Source organism: Hordeum vulgare, chromosome 3H (assembly GCF_904849725.1).
Source record: "Hordeum vulgare subsp. vulgare chromosome 3H, MorexV3_pseudomolecules_assembly, whole genome shotgun sequence".
Taxonomy (NCBI): Eukaryota; Viridiplantae; Streptophyta; class Magnoliopsida; order Poales; family Poaceae; genus Hordeum; species Hordeum vulgare.
In genome coordinates, this window is record NC_058520.1 from 472,164,041 (window position 1) to 472,178,302 (window position 14,262).

General features: G+C 48.2%; 1 protein-coding gene and 1 pseudogene across 1 annotated transcript; one reads left to right on the forward strand and one right to left on the reverse strand.

Moving 5' to 3' along the window:
- Window positions 1–3,231: 3,231 nt before the first annotated feature.
- LOC123440201 (subtilisin-like protease SBT4.15) lies at window positions 3,232–4,322 on the forward strand. Its single transcript, XM_045116770.1, has 3 exons — window positions 3,232–3,539; window positions 3,665–3,756; window positions 3,863–4,322. Exons 1-3 carry the CDS (start codon window positions 3,265–3,267, stop codon window positions 3,949–3,951), a joined length of 456 nt encoding a protein of 151 aa, XP_044972705.1. The 5' UTR covers window positions 3,232–3,264; the 3' UTR covers window positions 3,952–4,322.
- An 88-nt stretch (window positions 4,323–4,410) lies between these two features.
- On the reverse strand, window positions 4,411–6,350 carry LOC123440200 (annotated as a pseudogene).
- Window positions 6,351–14,262: the final 7,912 nt, after the last annotated feature.

Here is a 14,262-nt window from a genome sequence, read left to right on the forward strand (position 1 = left end):
AGTTACTGACACACACACACACACATATATATATATATATATACATGTGCAGCTTCCATTGGATTCTGTTGGACATTCAAATTGATAAGGGAAGAGTTGATGCCTTCGACCCATTATCGAGACCCTTGGAACAGTTCCAAAGCCTGCAGGACATGCTCCAAGGGTAATTTTAATCATTCTTGCGCTCTATCGGTCTCTTTCGATGATTTTTTGATATATCAATTAATGAAAAACTTAGAAAATCATTATCCTTGTCGGGCAGGGTTTGGAAGCGGTTCAAGTGCGTGACTCCCGGTAACTTTCATGAGAAGCTGACCTTTAGAGCGGCTCAGGTAAGTAGTAGTATGATATACTTCTATTAATTTTCTATATATTTATGATGCTAGATTATTATTTTGATTATATATATTCTATTCTCGTAAATTGCGACCAGCAGCCACGGGGAACGCATCTATGCGGATACTATGTTTGCGAGACCATTCGCACGTTTACCTCTGAGCACAAGGATCACAGATTCGACGTAAGCAATGAACATTCACACCTCTATTTTTACCCGTCATTCTTTGTTATCATGATTGATATTCATATTCATCTCCTCTTCTTATATAGCACACGGCCATGACGACGAAGGTCCTACCAGAGCAACGCGCGATTGCTGTTGCAGAGGAGCTTGCGACCTTTCTGAGGACGGAAGCTATAGATGACAAAGGACGATTTAGTGTAGCTAGGGACCATTACTGATGTTCGTCCATGTAATCGAATAGACGGGCTCTAGTCCCGATAATTCAGATCTCCATGTAATTGTATATATATGCTCGTTTATAAGATAAGTTAATCTTATATATATATATGCATAATTATTTCTATTTAAATTATATGAAAACTAATTCCCGAACACCAAACGAGGCATCAAGTTAATCTCCCGAACACCTAAACCCTAAACCCCTAAAACCCAAAAATAATTTCATTCAAAAAAACCCCCAAAAATAAGCAAAATCTGAAAAATCTTTAGTCCCGGTCCATGTAACGAACCAGGACTAAAGGGCCTGCCCCTGGGGCGCTACGAGCCGCCCACGTGGAGCACCTTTAGTCCCGGCGTGTAACAGGGCCGGGACGAAAAGGTTAGGCCTTTAATCCCGCCCCTTTAGTCCCGGTTGGTGAACCGGGACTAAAACCCCTTATGGACCGGGGCTAAAGGGAGGAGGGAGCTGCGACGAGCTGGTTGGTTGGATTGGATCTGGGACGATCCCGAGGAGGGAGATGGAACAAGGGGTGGCGGCGGCTGGGTGTTTGGATGGGACATTCCTCCTAAAATCTAGGTTTGGATCTATATATAGCTAGTAGTTAGATATAGGGGCATCTGGACCCTCCGATTTAGATCGGATGGTCGAGATAATTAGGTTAGGGAGTGCAATGGACAAACCGATGACGATTTGCGGTAAAACGGGGTTTATCCGGATCCAATGGTCACGACCGCCGGGCTCGGGTTCCAGGAGGTTTTCGGACTGGACTGCGTGCAGGTCGGTGCACTGTGCAGAGAGGCTAGCCGGAGATGAGAGGGAAAACGGGCAGCCCGGCAACGAGATTTTAAATACCGGAAAACGTCCGACGATAGACCGAATACAGTCCGCTACGGTCGATCGTTCGGGTACCAGACGGACTCCAATCGCGACGAAATTTGACACGCGGCCTACCTATAATAAAATAACACCGCACGTCAAATCTCAACCCAATCAGAGAAAGTTTTACGCACACTTTTAAAACAGGGTTTGACGATGCCGCGGGCGCGTGCGTGTGTGGTCGGGCTCCGAACGGACAACGACGAGAACCGACAACTAACACGGATGCAAGTTTGAAAACTGGCGGCAACAGAGATGCCGATGCAATGCAGATGGTGCGAATGATGCGATGATGATGCGACAAACTAAAATACCCACACGATGGAAACGGAAAGGAAAGGGGAATCTTCTGGAACGTCGGCATCGGGCTGTCACACCTTGACAGCCACAGATCTGTCCATATGTCTATACTTCTCCCGTAAAATTCCATTTTTCATCAATCGGTCCCCTGTTAGAATACTTCTCCAGTAAGATGTGTCATTCTTGTGCTAAAAAAGTAGCACATTCTTGTTTGGGCGCAGCTTTTGATTCCTTTTTAATCCTCATTTTTTTTGATTCGTTTTAATCTACCACAATCTTCAGCATTTTACAACATAGTCGAAAAGCTCTGAAACTTGAAAGAGAAGATGTGCGTGTTATATGAGGCCTAACCTATTACCATGAATAATAACTTTGAAAAGAGATGCTAGGCCTTGTACAATGCAAGGTGTTTAGAGAAATAAATCAGGCTTTTCTTAAGTACCGTCGCCTTTTTATAATGTCATGCTGGCAAATCTTCGAAGTCTTCATGATTTTTTTATAATGACAAGGTGGTTAACTTTTATAGAGGTTAACTTCAATCCTATCAGTTAGCTCACTTGACAAGGTGGTTAACTTTTATAGAGGTGGCTCTTCTAGTGACACACCTTGGCAGCCACAGATCTGTTCATATGTCTATACTTCTTCAGTAAAATTCCATTTTTCATCAATCGGTCCCCTGTTAGAATACTTCTCCAGTAAGATGTGTCATTCTTGTGCTAAAAAAGTAGCACATTCTTGTTTTGGCGCAGCTTTTGATTCCTTTTTAATCCTTATTTTTTTGATTCGTTTTAATCTACCACAATTTTCAGCATTTTGCAACATAGCCGAAAAGCTCTGAAACTTGAAAGAGAAGATGTGCGTGTTATATGAGGCCTAACCTATTGCCATGATAATAACTTTGAAAAGAGATGCTAAGCCTTGTACAATGCAAGGTGCTTAGGGGAGGTGCTTAGGGAAATAAATCAGTCTTTCCTTAAGTACCGATGCTTATTTTTACAGGGTAGACGTTTAGTTAGGCGTCTCTCATAGGCATCGATGTTTTAGAAAACTGCTGGTTTATTTTGCTAAGCACCTCCCTAAGCACTTAGTGTTGTACAATGCCATGCACCCAAAAGATACCTCTCCGACGTAATCAACCTGATTTAGAATTGCGTCCATAACTCCCTGAAGTAAGTTAAGTTTCAACTCTTGCATTAACGAGCTCTAAACGCTCGAAGTAAAACTGAGATTTGTAACCGGCTACCACCCGTGGCCATATATAAGCAACTGAAGCTTTACACATTCCCTGAACAAGATTGCTACAGCTGCAAGGCAGACCACTTCTCTTCAGTCTCTGGACGCAGCGATGGAGACCGCTCCCTCCACTTTGGTGTCCCTTCTCCTCCTCCTCTTCCTCCTCTCCTCACCGGCCGCCGTGCCCACCGCCATGGCCCGGCCAAGCGTCGACGGGCTCACCCCCGACGCCCTCCTCTGCTCACCCGCCGCCGCGCCCTCCGCCTTGGCCCCTGGCGCCGACGAGCACGCATCCGACCGCGACGTGTACATAGTCTTCGTCAGCCGCGCCGATTACACCGACTCCGTGGACTACGACGTCCGGCTGCTCGCCTCCGTCGTCGGAAGGTTGGTTGCGAGTTGTGCGGCAAGCAAACATTTCCGCGTCCGTCCACGGTGCACAACGCACGGGAACAGCGCCGCCCGTCCTTCTCTTACGATGATCGTCGATGACAGTTCTGTTGTTTCTACAGCTCGGAGGAAGCCAAGAAGGCCATGATCTACCACTACAGCGGTCTCGGGTTCGCGGCGAGGCTCAAATCTACTGAAGCCGACCAGTTATCAAGTGAGCGCGGCTGATCATCCACCGAGTTTACATGCATTCAGAACGATGTTGTCAGTTTTTTTTTTTTTTTGGATCATGGCTCAGCTTTTTTGCTTGACTTGTGCAGGGAAGGAGGGCATTGCAACCTTCAAGGACGAGACGTACTACGTGGAGAAAGACGGCCGCTTGCCTCGATTCTTTGAAGAGAATGTCTGAAGATCAAATGTTTACCCAACTACTATCACTACGTACGACCTGAAACATGTCACTATGAAAGAACAAACGCTTGCAAGTTCATACCATATAGTGCTAGAAAAATAACGAGTGAAGCTCCGGGTGAGATGAATGACGATTCAGAAAGTTTTACTTCATGTCTAAGCTGATAATATCTGAGGGCCTCGTATACAAGTTCATGCAGATTTTCTGTAGCCCAGATGGTCCAATTTGTTTGAGTCAGTCAATTTTCAGCAACTTCTTTATGATTCATGCTAACTCGAGCCTAGAGCGAGTGAGAGGCGGTGATGACAGACGGTGGGTTGAGGTTGAATAAACCGACAAGCCAAATTGACCGCGGGCTTGAAAATTATCAGGCAACTACACTATAGGCAATCCTAAATTTTCAGGAAGCCAACTTCCTATGCTTCAGCTACATTTGACAACTAGAAACACAGTCTCTTATCTCAAATTCTCAATTTTCACAATAAAAGTCGCTATAAGAAAACCACAATAAAGAATATAGCTTAAGTGTGCCAACTCTATGCACACGACAGACTCCATATTAAAGGTTATACATGTCACGATAATAACCCCTCTGGTACGACTCGTCATGGCAGATATCATGATGGTTGACCACGAGCTGACTCTTGAAGAAGAGGAAACGAGCATCTCTGGCGGCCCGGCTGTCGAGGCACAAGAGCTCCTGCTGCTTCCTCACCCATTGTTCAGGAGGAGCCCTGCCATAAACCTCTCTTGTAGTATCGTCCATGCAGTGGAACTCCATGGTCTTGAGGAACCTGCTCCTCCCGTGAAGGAACTTGGCCATGTCCCTCTGCCACTCCTGCCCTCGGTAAACTTCGAACACCACCTTCTCGAGGTGGTTGTCGATGCAAGGAACGGATGCCAGGACGTCCCATGATCCCGGGGAGCCGTCACGAGCCTCAGACCAAGAGTCCGACTGTTACAAAAATTTCAATCAGGATACACCAATGCCAATTTGGGCAAACATGCGTGGTCTATCAATGCAAGGGACAACTTGGAGTAGATATCTGATATAAACAGTTGAGCGAGCAGACAGAATAATTCACCTTGATGTAGATCGTCTCCAAGCAAGGGAACACCTTGAGCAGCTGCATAAACCAGTTGATGTAATGTTTGTTGACATGCCCCTCCGGTGTGTGCCTCAGCTCGCTATTGTCTTGAGGCTTGGCATAATGGTTTCAGCGTGAATATTCATTTTCTGGATTTGCATCAATTTGAAATTTTGAATGGTCAATAAGTATTACTCCCTCCGTTCCTAAATATAAGTCTTTTTAGATGTTTCATTAAGGGACTACATACGGATGTATATAGACATATTTTAAAATATAAATTCGTTGATTTGCTCCGTATGTAATCTTCTAGTGAAATCTCTAGAAAAACTTATAGAGTAATATTTAGGAACAAAGGGCCTAGATGAACACGATTGCAAGGTCAATTCCTGGTTGCTTCATTTGTAGGCTTACCCTGAAATTGGTGAACTTGGTGTTTCCAAATTCAATCTCGTTGTTCATGCCGAGGTAGCCTAAGAACTCCAGCTTCGGCGCGTGGACGATCTTGATTTTGGTCGCTCTCATGTCCATGTAGCCGCCGAGCACCCAAACCAGGTTGGGAGCGTCGTCGATGAAGAGCTCCTTGAAGTCGCCGCTGCTGCTCAGGACCTTGAGGCTCCGAGACCGGACATGGAGGCAGTCGCACTTGCTGATGGACTGGATCCTCAGGTGCTCCAGCGACGTGCAGTGCGAGAGCAGGGAGTTGAGCGAGTCCTCGGAGATCTTGACGTCGGACAGGTCCATCTCGGTGAGGGCGGCGAGGGATGCGGCGGCGGCCTCGGTGACGTCAGGGAAGGTGCCGTTAATCACGTGGAGGCGCTTCAGGGATGCGCAGGCGAATAGGGATTCCGGAACCATCTGCCTCCGCCTCTCGCTGAAGTGGAGGTTGAGTTCTTCGATGCCGCGGTTCGCCAGATCCCGGAGCCAGCCGTCGACGGCGCCCTCGTCCTCGTGGCGGAAGGAGAGCCTGCACGTGCTGAATGAGCGCACGGGCTCGGTGGGGTGGGCGGCGAGGATGGAGGTGATGGCCTCGACGGCCTTGTCGGGGCGAATACTGCCGGCCTTGAAATCGAGGAGGGTGGATGGGAAGAGGCGGCGCCAGCGGGAGCCGAGGATTGAAGACCTCGCCGCTTCTTCCATGCCGAGGCGGGAGAGGATGGTCACAAGGATGATGTCTGGGAGGTCGCTGAGGCGGTCGTCCCCGACGGCGGCCGCCATCTCCGGTGAATTTGTGCGATCCTAGGTATTGCTGCGGCGGCGCGGTGGTAGATCGGTTAGGGAATTTGGGTTTTTTGTCGAGGGTAATCTCTCCCTCCTTTTATATATATATATATATATATCTATATCTATATCTACCTAATATATAATATATATATATATATACCTAATAATAAAGCGACTATTGCTTTCGTCGAAAAACCCATCGCAACATTTTTATAAAAAGCCCCTGTAATTTTTGTTATTCAACCCAGGCTCCATCATTTATCTGCAACGCAAAAGAAAAAACGATTTGCCGCAAAAATTATACACATACGCATCGCCGCCACACCACTCGCCGTCGTGGCCGACCTCAACCGCCACCGCTGTCGATCTCAACCCACCCGCCTCCGCGGCCGTACCTCTCCCCACTCATTGTCCCTGTTGCGACGCTCGAGCGCATCGCGTCGACCCTGGTCCACCCTGGCCTATGCCTAGGCCGCTGCCACACCACTCGCCGTCACGGCCAACCTCAACCACCACTGATGTCGATCTTAACCCACCCGCCTCCGCGGTCGTACCTCTGCTCGCTTGGTTACCCCGTTTCGGCGCTCGAGCACAGCTTCTGGATCAAATCAACGCGACAGCTACAGTGACTGGGGATGATGCGTCTGCTCGATGCAGAACAGTGGCGGCGCGCGGATAAGGCGTGGCAGAGAGAAGTACTTGCAGGTGGAGGCGAGCCTGCATGGCTCACACGGAGAACTCCGAGGCTATGGCGCGGCAACGACGACTCCTTATGGCCAGATAGAGGCGCCTAACCCTTGCCCCCCCTCATCGGATCCCCTCCTCCGGCAGGAACTCTTCATCTGGTGAGATCCCCTCCCCATGCCTCCAACCGTGTGCCAAGCACCGGCAAGAAATTTTGTTTTGTGCGGATTTGTTTGCTGATGAATGAATGTATTGAATGTAAGATTGTATTGTTGTAGAGACAGAGAATGGAGCACCATCTTCAGTTTGTCATTTGATCCCACATTCTCTACCCATGAGTGAAATAAGATAACAGTCCATTGACCAATTCACGTAGCCTCATTGTTTTGCTTTGCTTGTCCCGCACAATTTCTCATCATGGTGGAATTAACAATGGACGGGTTGATTTCTCGACAAAATAGGATAGGAGTGACTACATTAGTTAGTTAGCTTATTATTTTAATAGATCAAAATGATTATAAAAAGATTAAAAGCGTGTGGTATTTTTTTCTCCCGTTGCAACGCACGTGTGCCCAGGCCGCCGCCACACCACTCGCCGCCGCGGCCGACCTCAACCGCCACCGCTGCCGATCTCAACCCACCCGCCTCCGCGGCCGTACCTCTCCCCACTCACTGCCCCTGTTGCGGCGCTCGAGCGCATCGCGTCGATCCTCGTCCACCCTGGCCTGTGCCCAGGCCGCTGCCACACCACCCGCCGCCGCGGCCGACCTCAACCACCACTGTTGTCGATCTCAACCCACCCGCCTCCGCTGCCGTACATCTGCCCGCTTGCTGCCCCCGTTTCGGCGCTCGAGCACAACTACTGGATCAAATCAACGCGACATCTAGAGTGACTGGGGATGATGCGTCTGCTCGATGCAGAACGGCGGCGGCGTGCGAATAAGGCGCGACAGAGCGAAGTACTTGCAGGTGGAGGCGGGCCTCCATGGCTCACACGGGGAACTCCGAGGTTATGGCGCGGCAACGTCGACTCCTTATGGCCAGATAGAGGGAAAACCCACCACGGCATTTTTATAAAAAACCCCGTGTAATTTTTGTTATTCAACCCGCGCTACATCATTTATCTACAACGCAAAAGGAAAAAACGATTCGCTATAAAAATTATACCCGTACGCATCACCTCCTCCCGTCGTTCCTGAGCCACCCTCGCCTATGCCCAGGCCGCCGCTGAAAAGGATCGAGATGGACCTAGAGGGGGGGGGTGAATAGGTAGAAATCCAAATTTTAATAATTACTTGGCAATTTTAGGCTAAAGTGCGGAATATAAGTGTAAGCCTAATAATTGCTATGACAAAGAGTAAGCTATTTGGAGTGAAGCAAAGCAAACGGTAAACAATAAGAAAATATAAGTATGTAATAAGGATTAACACAAGTAGAGATTTAGGGTTAGGAATAACCGAAACTCCGAGAGAGACAAGGATGTATCCCGATGTTCACTTCCTTGGAGGGAAGCTACGTCACCGTTAGAGGGGCGGATGTTACCACGAAGGCACACCAACGCCACGAAGGCTCACCCTATTCTCCCTTTGAGATAACGCCACGAAGGCGTTTCTCAACCACTAGTGGTAAGCCTTGAGGTGGCTTCCAAACCTTCACAAACTTTCCGGGGGATATCACAATGGTTTGATTCCTCTCCGAAGACTCCTACCGCCTAGGAGTCTCCAACCTCCAAGAGTAACAAGATCACGGGGATTGCTCAACACTTGCTCAAATCACAAATCACTTTGGTGGGAAGGAGGAGAGGGAGACGATCTATCTTTTGATTGGAACAACACTCAAAAGGACTCAAATGCTCTTGGGGTCTAGGATTTGGTGTAGACAAGAGTGAGTGAGAGGAAAGGTGTTCTTGGGTGTATTATTGCTGTGTTGAACACCCTTTCACGAGGTGGGAGAAGAGTATTTATAGTGTGGGGTGAAATCCAGCCGTTGGAGGTGCAATAAGTCACACAAGGTCCGGACGTCCGACACTTGTCGGAAGTCCGGGCGTCCGTGAGGGTCCGGACATCCGACAGGGGTCGGTCGTCCGAGACGTGTAGACATGACTGGAACTCTTCTGAATTCATCAGCGGCCGGACGTCCGACAGGGGTCGGTCGTCCGAGGCCTGTAGATGTGCGTGAACATATTTGAATTCATCAGCATACGGACGTCCGGAGTAGCCCGGAAGTCCGTGTTATACAACACAAGTTCTACTGGTGCTGGCTTCCGGATTTCCGATGGGTGTCGGCCATCCGACGCTCGGACATCCGGAGGGAGCCGGATTTCCGAGATATAGTGCACACATTCTACTGGTGTTGACCTCCGGATTTCCGGAGCTTGGCCGGACGTTCGGCCCTCGGTCGTCCGGAGGGAGCCGGATTTCCGAGATATAAGCCTTACAGACTACTGGTGTCTGGCTGCGGATTTCCGGAGGGAGCCGGATGTCCGGCCCTCGGACGTCTGGAGGGAGCCGGATGTCCGAGGTAATTGGACATATATTGAATTGTAGACAGTGGACAATATGTGGTGTTTGCTATGTTTGTAGAGATATGGTATGAGCAAGTTTATCGCAAAGCCTGTGATCCCCTCTTAGTAGTGCGGGATCCCTATACTCAATATCAGTAAACTCAAAAGACTGTTCTACAACATCTCTTCTTAATCCCGAGTCTTCTCGAAATATACATCACCAATCTTTTCAGGCAACCTTTGGCACATAAATCTTAATCTACTAAAGTACTTGCCGTCCTGAGATACACTCAACAAATAGGATTAGCTTCCTATGTATGTGTTGTCATTAACACCAAAAGACAATTAGGGGCATAGCATGCACTTTCAATCTCCCCCTTTTTGGTAGTTGATGACAACATATACATAGGTCTCAAAAATGTTAAAACATACATTATAGTCTAGGAGATATTTAGTACGGAGCTCCCCCTGAAGATATGCATGATAAAGAAATCGAAGCTCCAAATGGATCAACATGGAAGGATACTAGATCATCATAGAAATAAAGGAGGAAGACATAATATTCTATGATGATATCATAGCAAGTCACAACAATTCATAAGTAGCCATACATGAGTTTTATCCATTACATTAAATCTCCAAAGACTAAAAAATGACGTTTAACTACGATACATTACTCCCCCTTTGGCACCAAGTACCAAAAAGGGAGCCATCAATAGCACCAACCAAGCTCAAGGCGCATCACCATCATCATCAGCATCATCAGCCAAACCACTGCCCCCAGCCTCGTCAAAGAACTCAGACCACTCAGGACCAGAAGGGAAGCCAAAATCAATGGAAGGAGCAGCAGGAGGGGCCTCATCATCACTCACATCAAGATCGCCCGAGGCTCTCAAACGAGCCTTGAGGGCATTCTGAGAGGAAACTAAGCGGGAAACCACATCATGGGTTTGACCATACTGAAAGGAGACAACCTTCATCAAAGCAGAGTGAGCTTTGCCAAGGAATTTGGCAATGCGACCGAGAGAAGCGGAGCTAGATGAAGAGGTGGCAGCCCGTGCAGCAGTGCGGCGAGTGGTAGTAGAGGAAGAAGGGGCATTCTTGGGAGCAAAGTCATCCGCCATGTGAGCGGGAATGGACCACTTGCGATGGATGTGAGTGGTAGCCACGGAGAAATCAGCAACGTGGTTAATAAGTGCCTAGATGAAAGGAGCGTGAGGAAAGGCTCGCTTGTACTGAAAGCTAGCAAGCCGAATCTCATGCCATAGGAAATGGGGCACATTGATTTTGCTCTTGGGGTTCTCGAACAAGTGGTACATGATATCGATACAATAGCCACTGCAAGAACCCTTATCACCCATCTTGGGATAGATGGTGCGGATGACACACTGAAAGATAATGAAGTAAGGTGAGCGCCAAACGGATACCTGGTTAAGGTCCTTCAGGCGCTCATCCGCATCAAGTTCACGAAGTGGTTTGAGTAGGTGTCCACACACGTCAATAGTCTTAGGCGCATGGCTAGGATCATCCTTATGTATTTTATAACCGGAATGGGGAAAACCGAGTGCGGCAACAAACGTAGCATAAGTGGCTTCGAAACGAACGTCAGAGGTGATCCAGGTGATAGTGTTGTCGGAGCCAAAATGACATGTGGCATAGAACTGGTGAATGGCAGCAGCATTATAGTCGCAATGAAAAGCAAACGGGGCGGCAAGCCCTGATGACTCAATAAGCTCAATGGCACCCGGATATTTCGCCGGGTGCATGCGAATGTGCTCAACATCAATGTAAAGATGATTAGATAACCCCTTAGGAACTATGACGATGGAGAAGATGTCCGCCTGGACGTTTGTGCGGAAACGTGAATCCGTAGAATCACTGCCGACTTCGTATTGATTTACGTCGCGGCGGAAAGTAAGATAGGAAGCTGCCCCAAGTGTGGTGAAGTTTGGGATATTACGACCTAACGTGGCAGGAGGCTCTAAGGAGATGCGGTGAGCTTCACCTTCAGGCTGGGCAGGGGGCGGTTGTGGCATGTAGGACGCCCTGCGAGACCTGAGCTTGGACCTTCGAGCGACGGGTTGAGGAAGTTCCTCGGCGGCAAGCTCCTCCTCGAAGTCGGGGTCAGCATCATCAGACGGCGAGGGAGACGGCGAACGCCGGGGCAGAGAATGCCGAGCAGTCCGTTTGAAGGGACGGTGTGGCTCATCCGATTCCGACCCCGTGTTCATAGGGGTGCGAGACGATGAGCCGGCCACGGTCCTCCGAGCGGTGTGCTTGGTCTTGCCCATGAAGCCCTACGCGTATGAAAACTCCCCAAATGAGGAACGAGCATGGAGATACATGAGATAAATCAAATCCAACGCAAAAGGAGACGGAGGAGCGACCTGAGGATGGATCCCGCGAAGAATACGGAGGAAGAAGGAGGGGATCCGTGGAGGAGATCGGCTCGAGCTCGAGGATGGCGGCGCTGGGGAGGAGCTCCTCGAGCAGTTCCCTGTGCTGGCGGTGGCGGCTGGGGGAAAAGGGGGCGCTGGGGATTAGGGCAAAAGCCCAGCCCCGCGCCCAGCTTTATATAGGGGCCCCGAGTCGTCGGACGTCCGGAGGTTGTTCTTGAGTCGGACGACCGACACTGGTCGGACGACCGGAGGACGGACGACCGAGAGGCGTCGGACGTTCGAGAGAGAGAGGAGAAGGGAGAGGCCAGTTCTGATAATTTTTGTTTTGATGATGATGACTTGCATGGTATATATAGAAAAAAACGAGCACTGTTTTCCTAGAAGCATTACATGCATGAAATGATCTGTGCGGACGTTGTAGGCTTAAAAACATATAGAATTACGACGCACTCCCCCTAAATATATGCGCACATCAAGACACAACCATAATGTGAATGTATGTATGTGTGCAAGATTTCAAGATATGTTGTCAAGCTCCAAGATACCAAGTTCACGCCTAAGTTGACAGAACCTAGCTACGCTAAGTGGCTTGGTGAAAATGTCGGCTAGCTGCATGTCGGTACCCACATGGGTAATATCAATGTCACCCTTTTGCACATGGTCTCTCAAGAAGTGATACCTAATATCAATATGTTTTGTGCGAGGGTGATCAATGGGGTTCACGGAGATCTTTATGGCACTTTCATTATCACAGAGAAGAGGAACGTGTCGATACGTGATACCATAATCCTTCAGTGTTTGCCTCATCCATAGCAATTGAGTAGCGCAGCTTGCGGCTGCAATATATTCGGCCTCGGCCGTGGAGAGAGAAACACAGTTCTGCTTCTTCAAGGACCAACTTACCAACGAGCGTCCAAGAAACTGACATGCACCGGAAGTGGATTTCCGTCCCACTTTATCACCGGCCCAATCCGCATCAGAATACCCAATAAGATCAAACTTTGCATCCTTAGGGTACCATAAGCCTAACTTTGGGGTGTGAACAAGGTATCTAAGAATGTGCTTAACCGTCGTGTGATGGCTTTCCATAGGGGAAGCTTGAAATCTAGCACATATTCCTACACTTAACATGATGTCCGGTCTAGATGCGCAAAGGTAAAGCAGGGAACCAATCATGGAGCGATAAGTAGATGGGTCAAAAGGAATACCGCTTGAGTCTTCATTTAGAACTACATCGGTGGCCATGGGTGTCTTCATTGGTTTAGCATTTGTCATATCAAATTTCTCAAGAATGTCCTTGAGATACTTAGTTTGAGACAAGAAAATCCCTTCTTGAAATTGTTGTATTTGAAAACCAAGAAAGAACTTCAAGTCCGTGTTGAGTGACATCTCAAAGGTCTTGGTCATGGAGGCCGCAAACTTCTTGCACAAATGAATGTTAGGAGAACCAAAAATGATGTCATCTACATAGATTTGGCATAAGATCAAATCACCATTTTCCCTCTTAGTAAAAAGAGTGGGATCGATCACCCCCACCACAAAGCCATCATCGAGTAGGAACTTCTTAAGATGATCGTACCAAGCACGGGGTGCTTGTTTAAGACCATAAAGTGCCCTGTGAAGTTTATATACATGGTCTTTGTGATGAGGGTCAACAAACCCAGGTGGTTGTGATACATATACCTCTTCTTGTAGAGGACCGTTAAGAAAAGCACTTTTCACATCCATTTGATGCAAGGTAAAACCATTAAAAGCAGCATAGGCCAATAAAATGCGAATGGACTCAAGACGAGCAACAGGGGCGAAAGTTTCACCAAAGTCCAAACCTTCAACTTGGGAGTACCCCTGTGCTACTAACCTTGCCTTGTTGCGTAGAACAGTCCCGTTCTCATCTTCCTTGTTCTTGAAAATCCATTTAGTTCCAATGACATTATGTTCCTCAGTTGGTTGTTCTACTAATGACCATACTTCGTTGCGTGTGAAACTGTTTAGCTCCTCTTGCATAGCAAGTAGCCAGTCATTGTCACATAATGCATCCTGAACCCTGTGTGGCACAATACTATAGACAAACGAAAAGTGAGCACAAAAGTTTGTTAATTGTTTACGAGTCACTCTACCTTCCGATACGCGTGTGAGGATTTGATCAATATCAACACGACCGGCCACACGTGGCATGATGGAGGTCAAGGTTTCACGAGGTTCAACTTCGCTTCCATCATCAATGTCCTCAACATATGGATCATTTATGTGCGGAGGAAGATATTCCTCTTCGCGTTGCACCTGTTGAGGTTCATCATCAAGCATACCCATACTTTGGTCTACCTCTTGAAGATCATCTTGTTCTTGAGTGTCATCAGGGTGAGAGACATGTTCTCCCACTTGATCCTCAACAACTGGCATGATGGGTGTG

Coding starts and splice junctions, on each gene's coding strand:
- LOC123440201 (XM_045116770.1), top strand. CDS start 3,265: ATGGAGACCGCTCCCTCCACTTTGGTGTCCCTTCTCCTCCTCCTCTTC. Junction 3,540..3,664: donor CTCGCCTCCGTCGTCGGAAG/GTTGGTTGCGAG, acceptor TTGTTTCTACAG/CTCGGAGGAAGCCAAGAAGG. Junction 3,757..3,862: donor TGAAGCCGACCAGTTATCAA/GTGAGCGCGGCT, acceptor TGACTTGTGCAG/GGAAGGAGGGCATTGCAACC.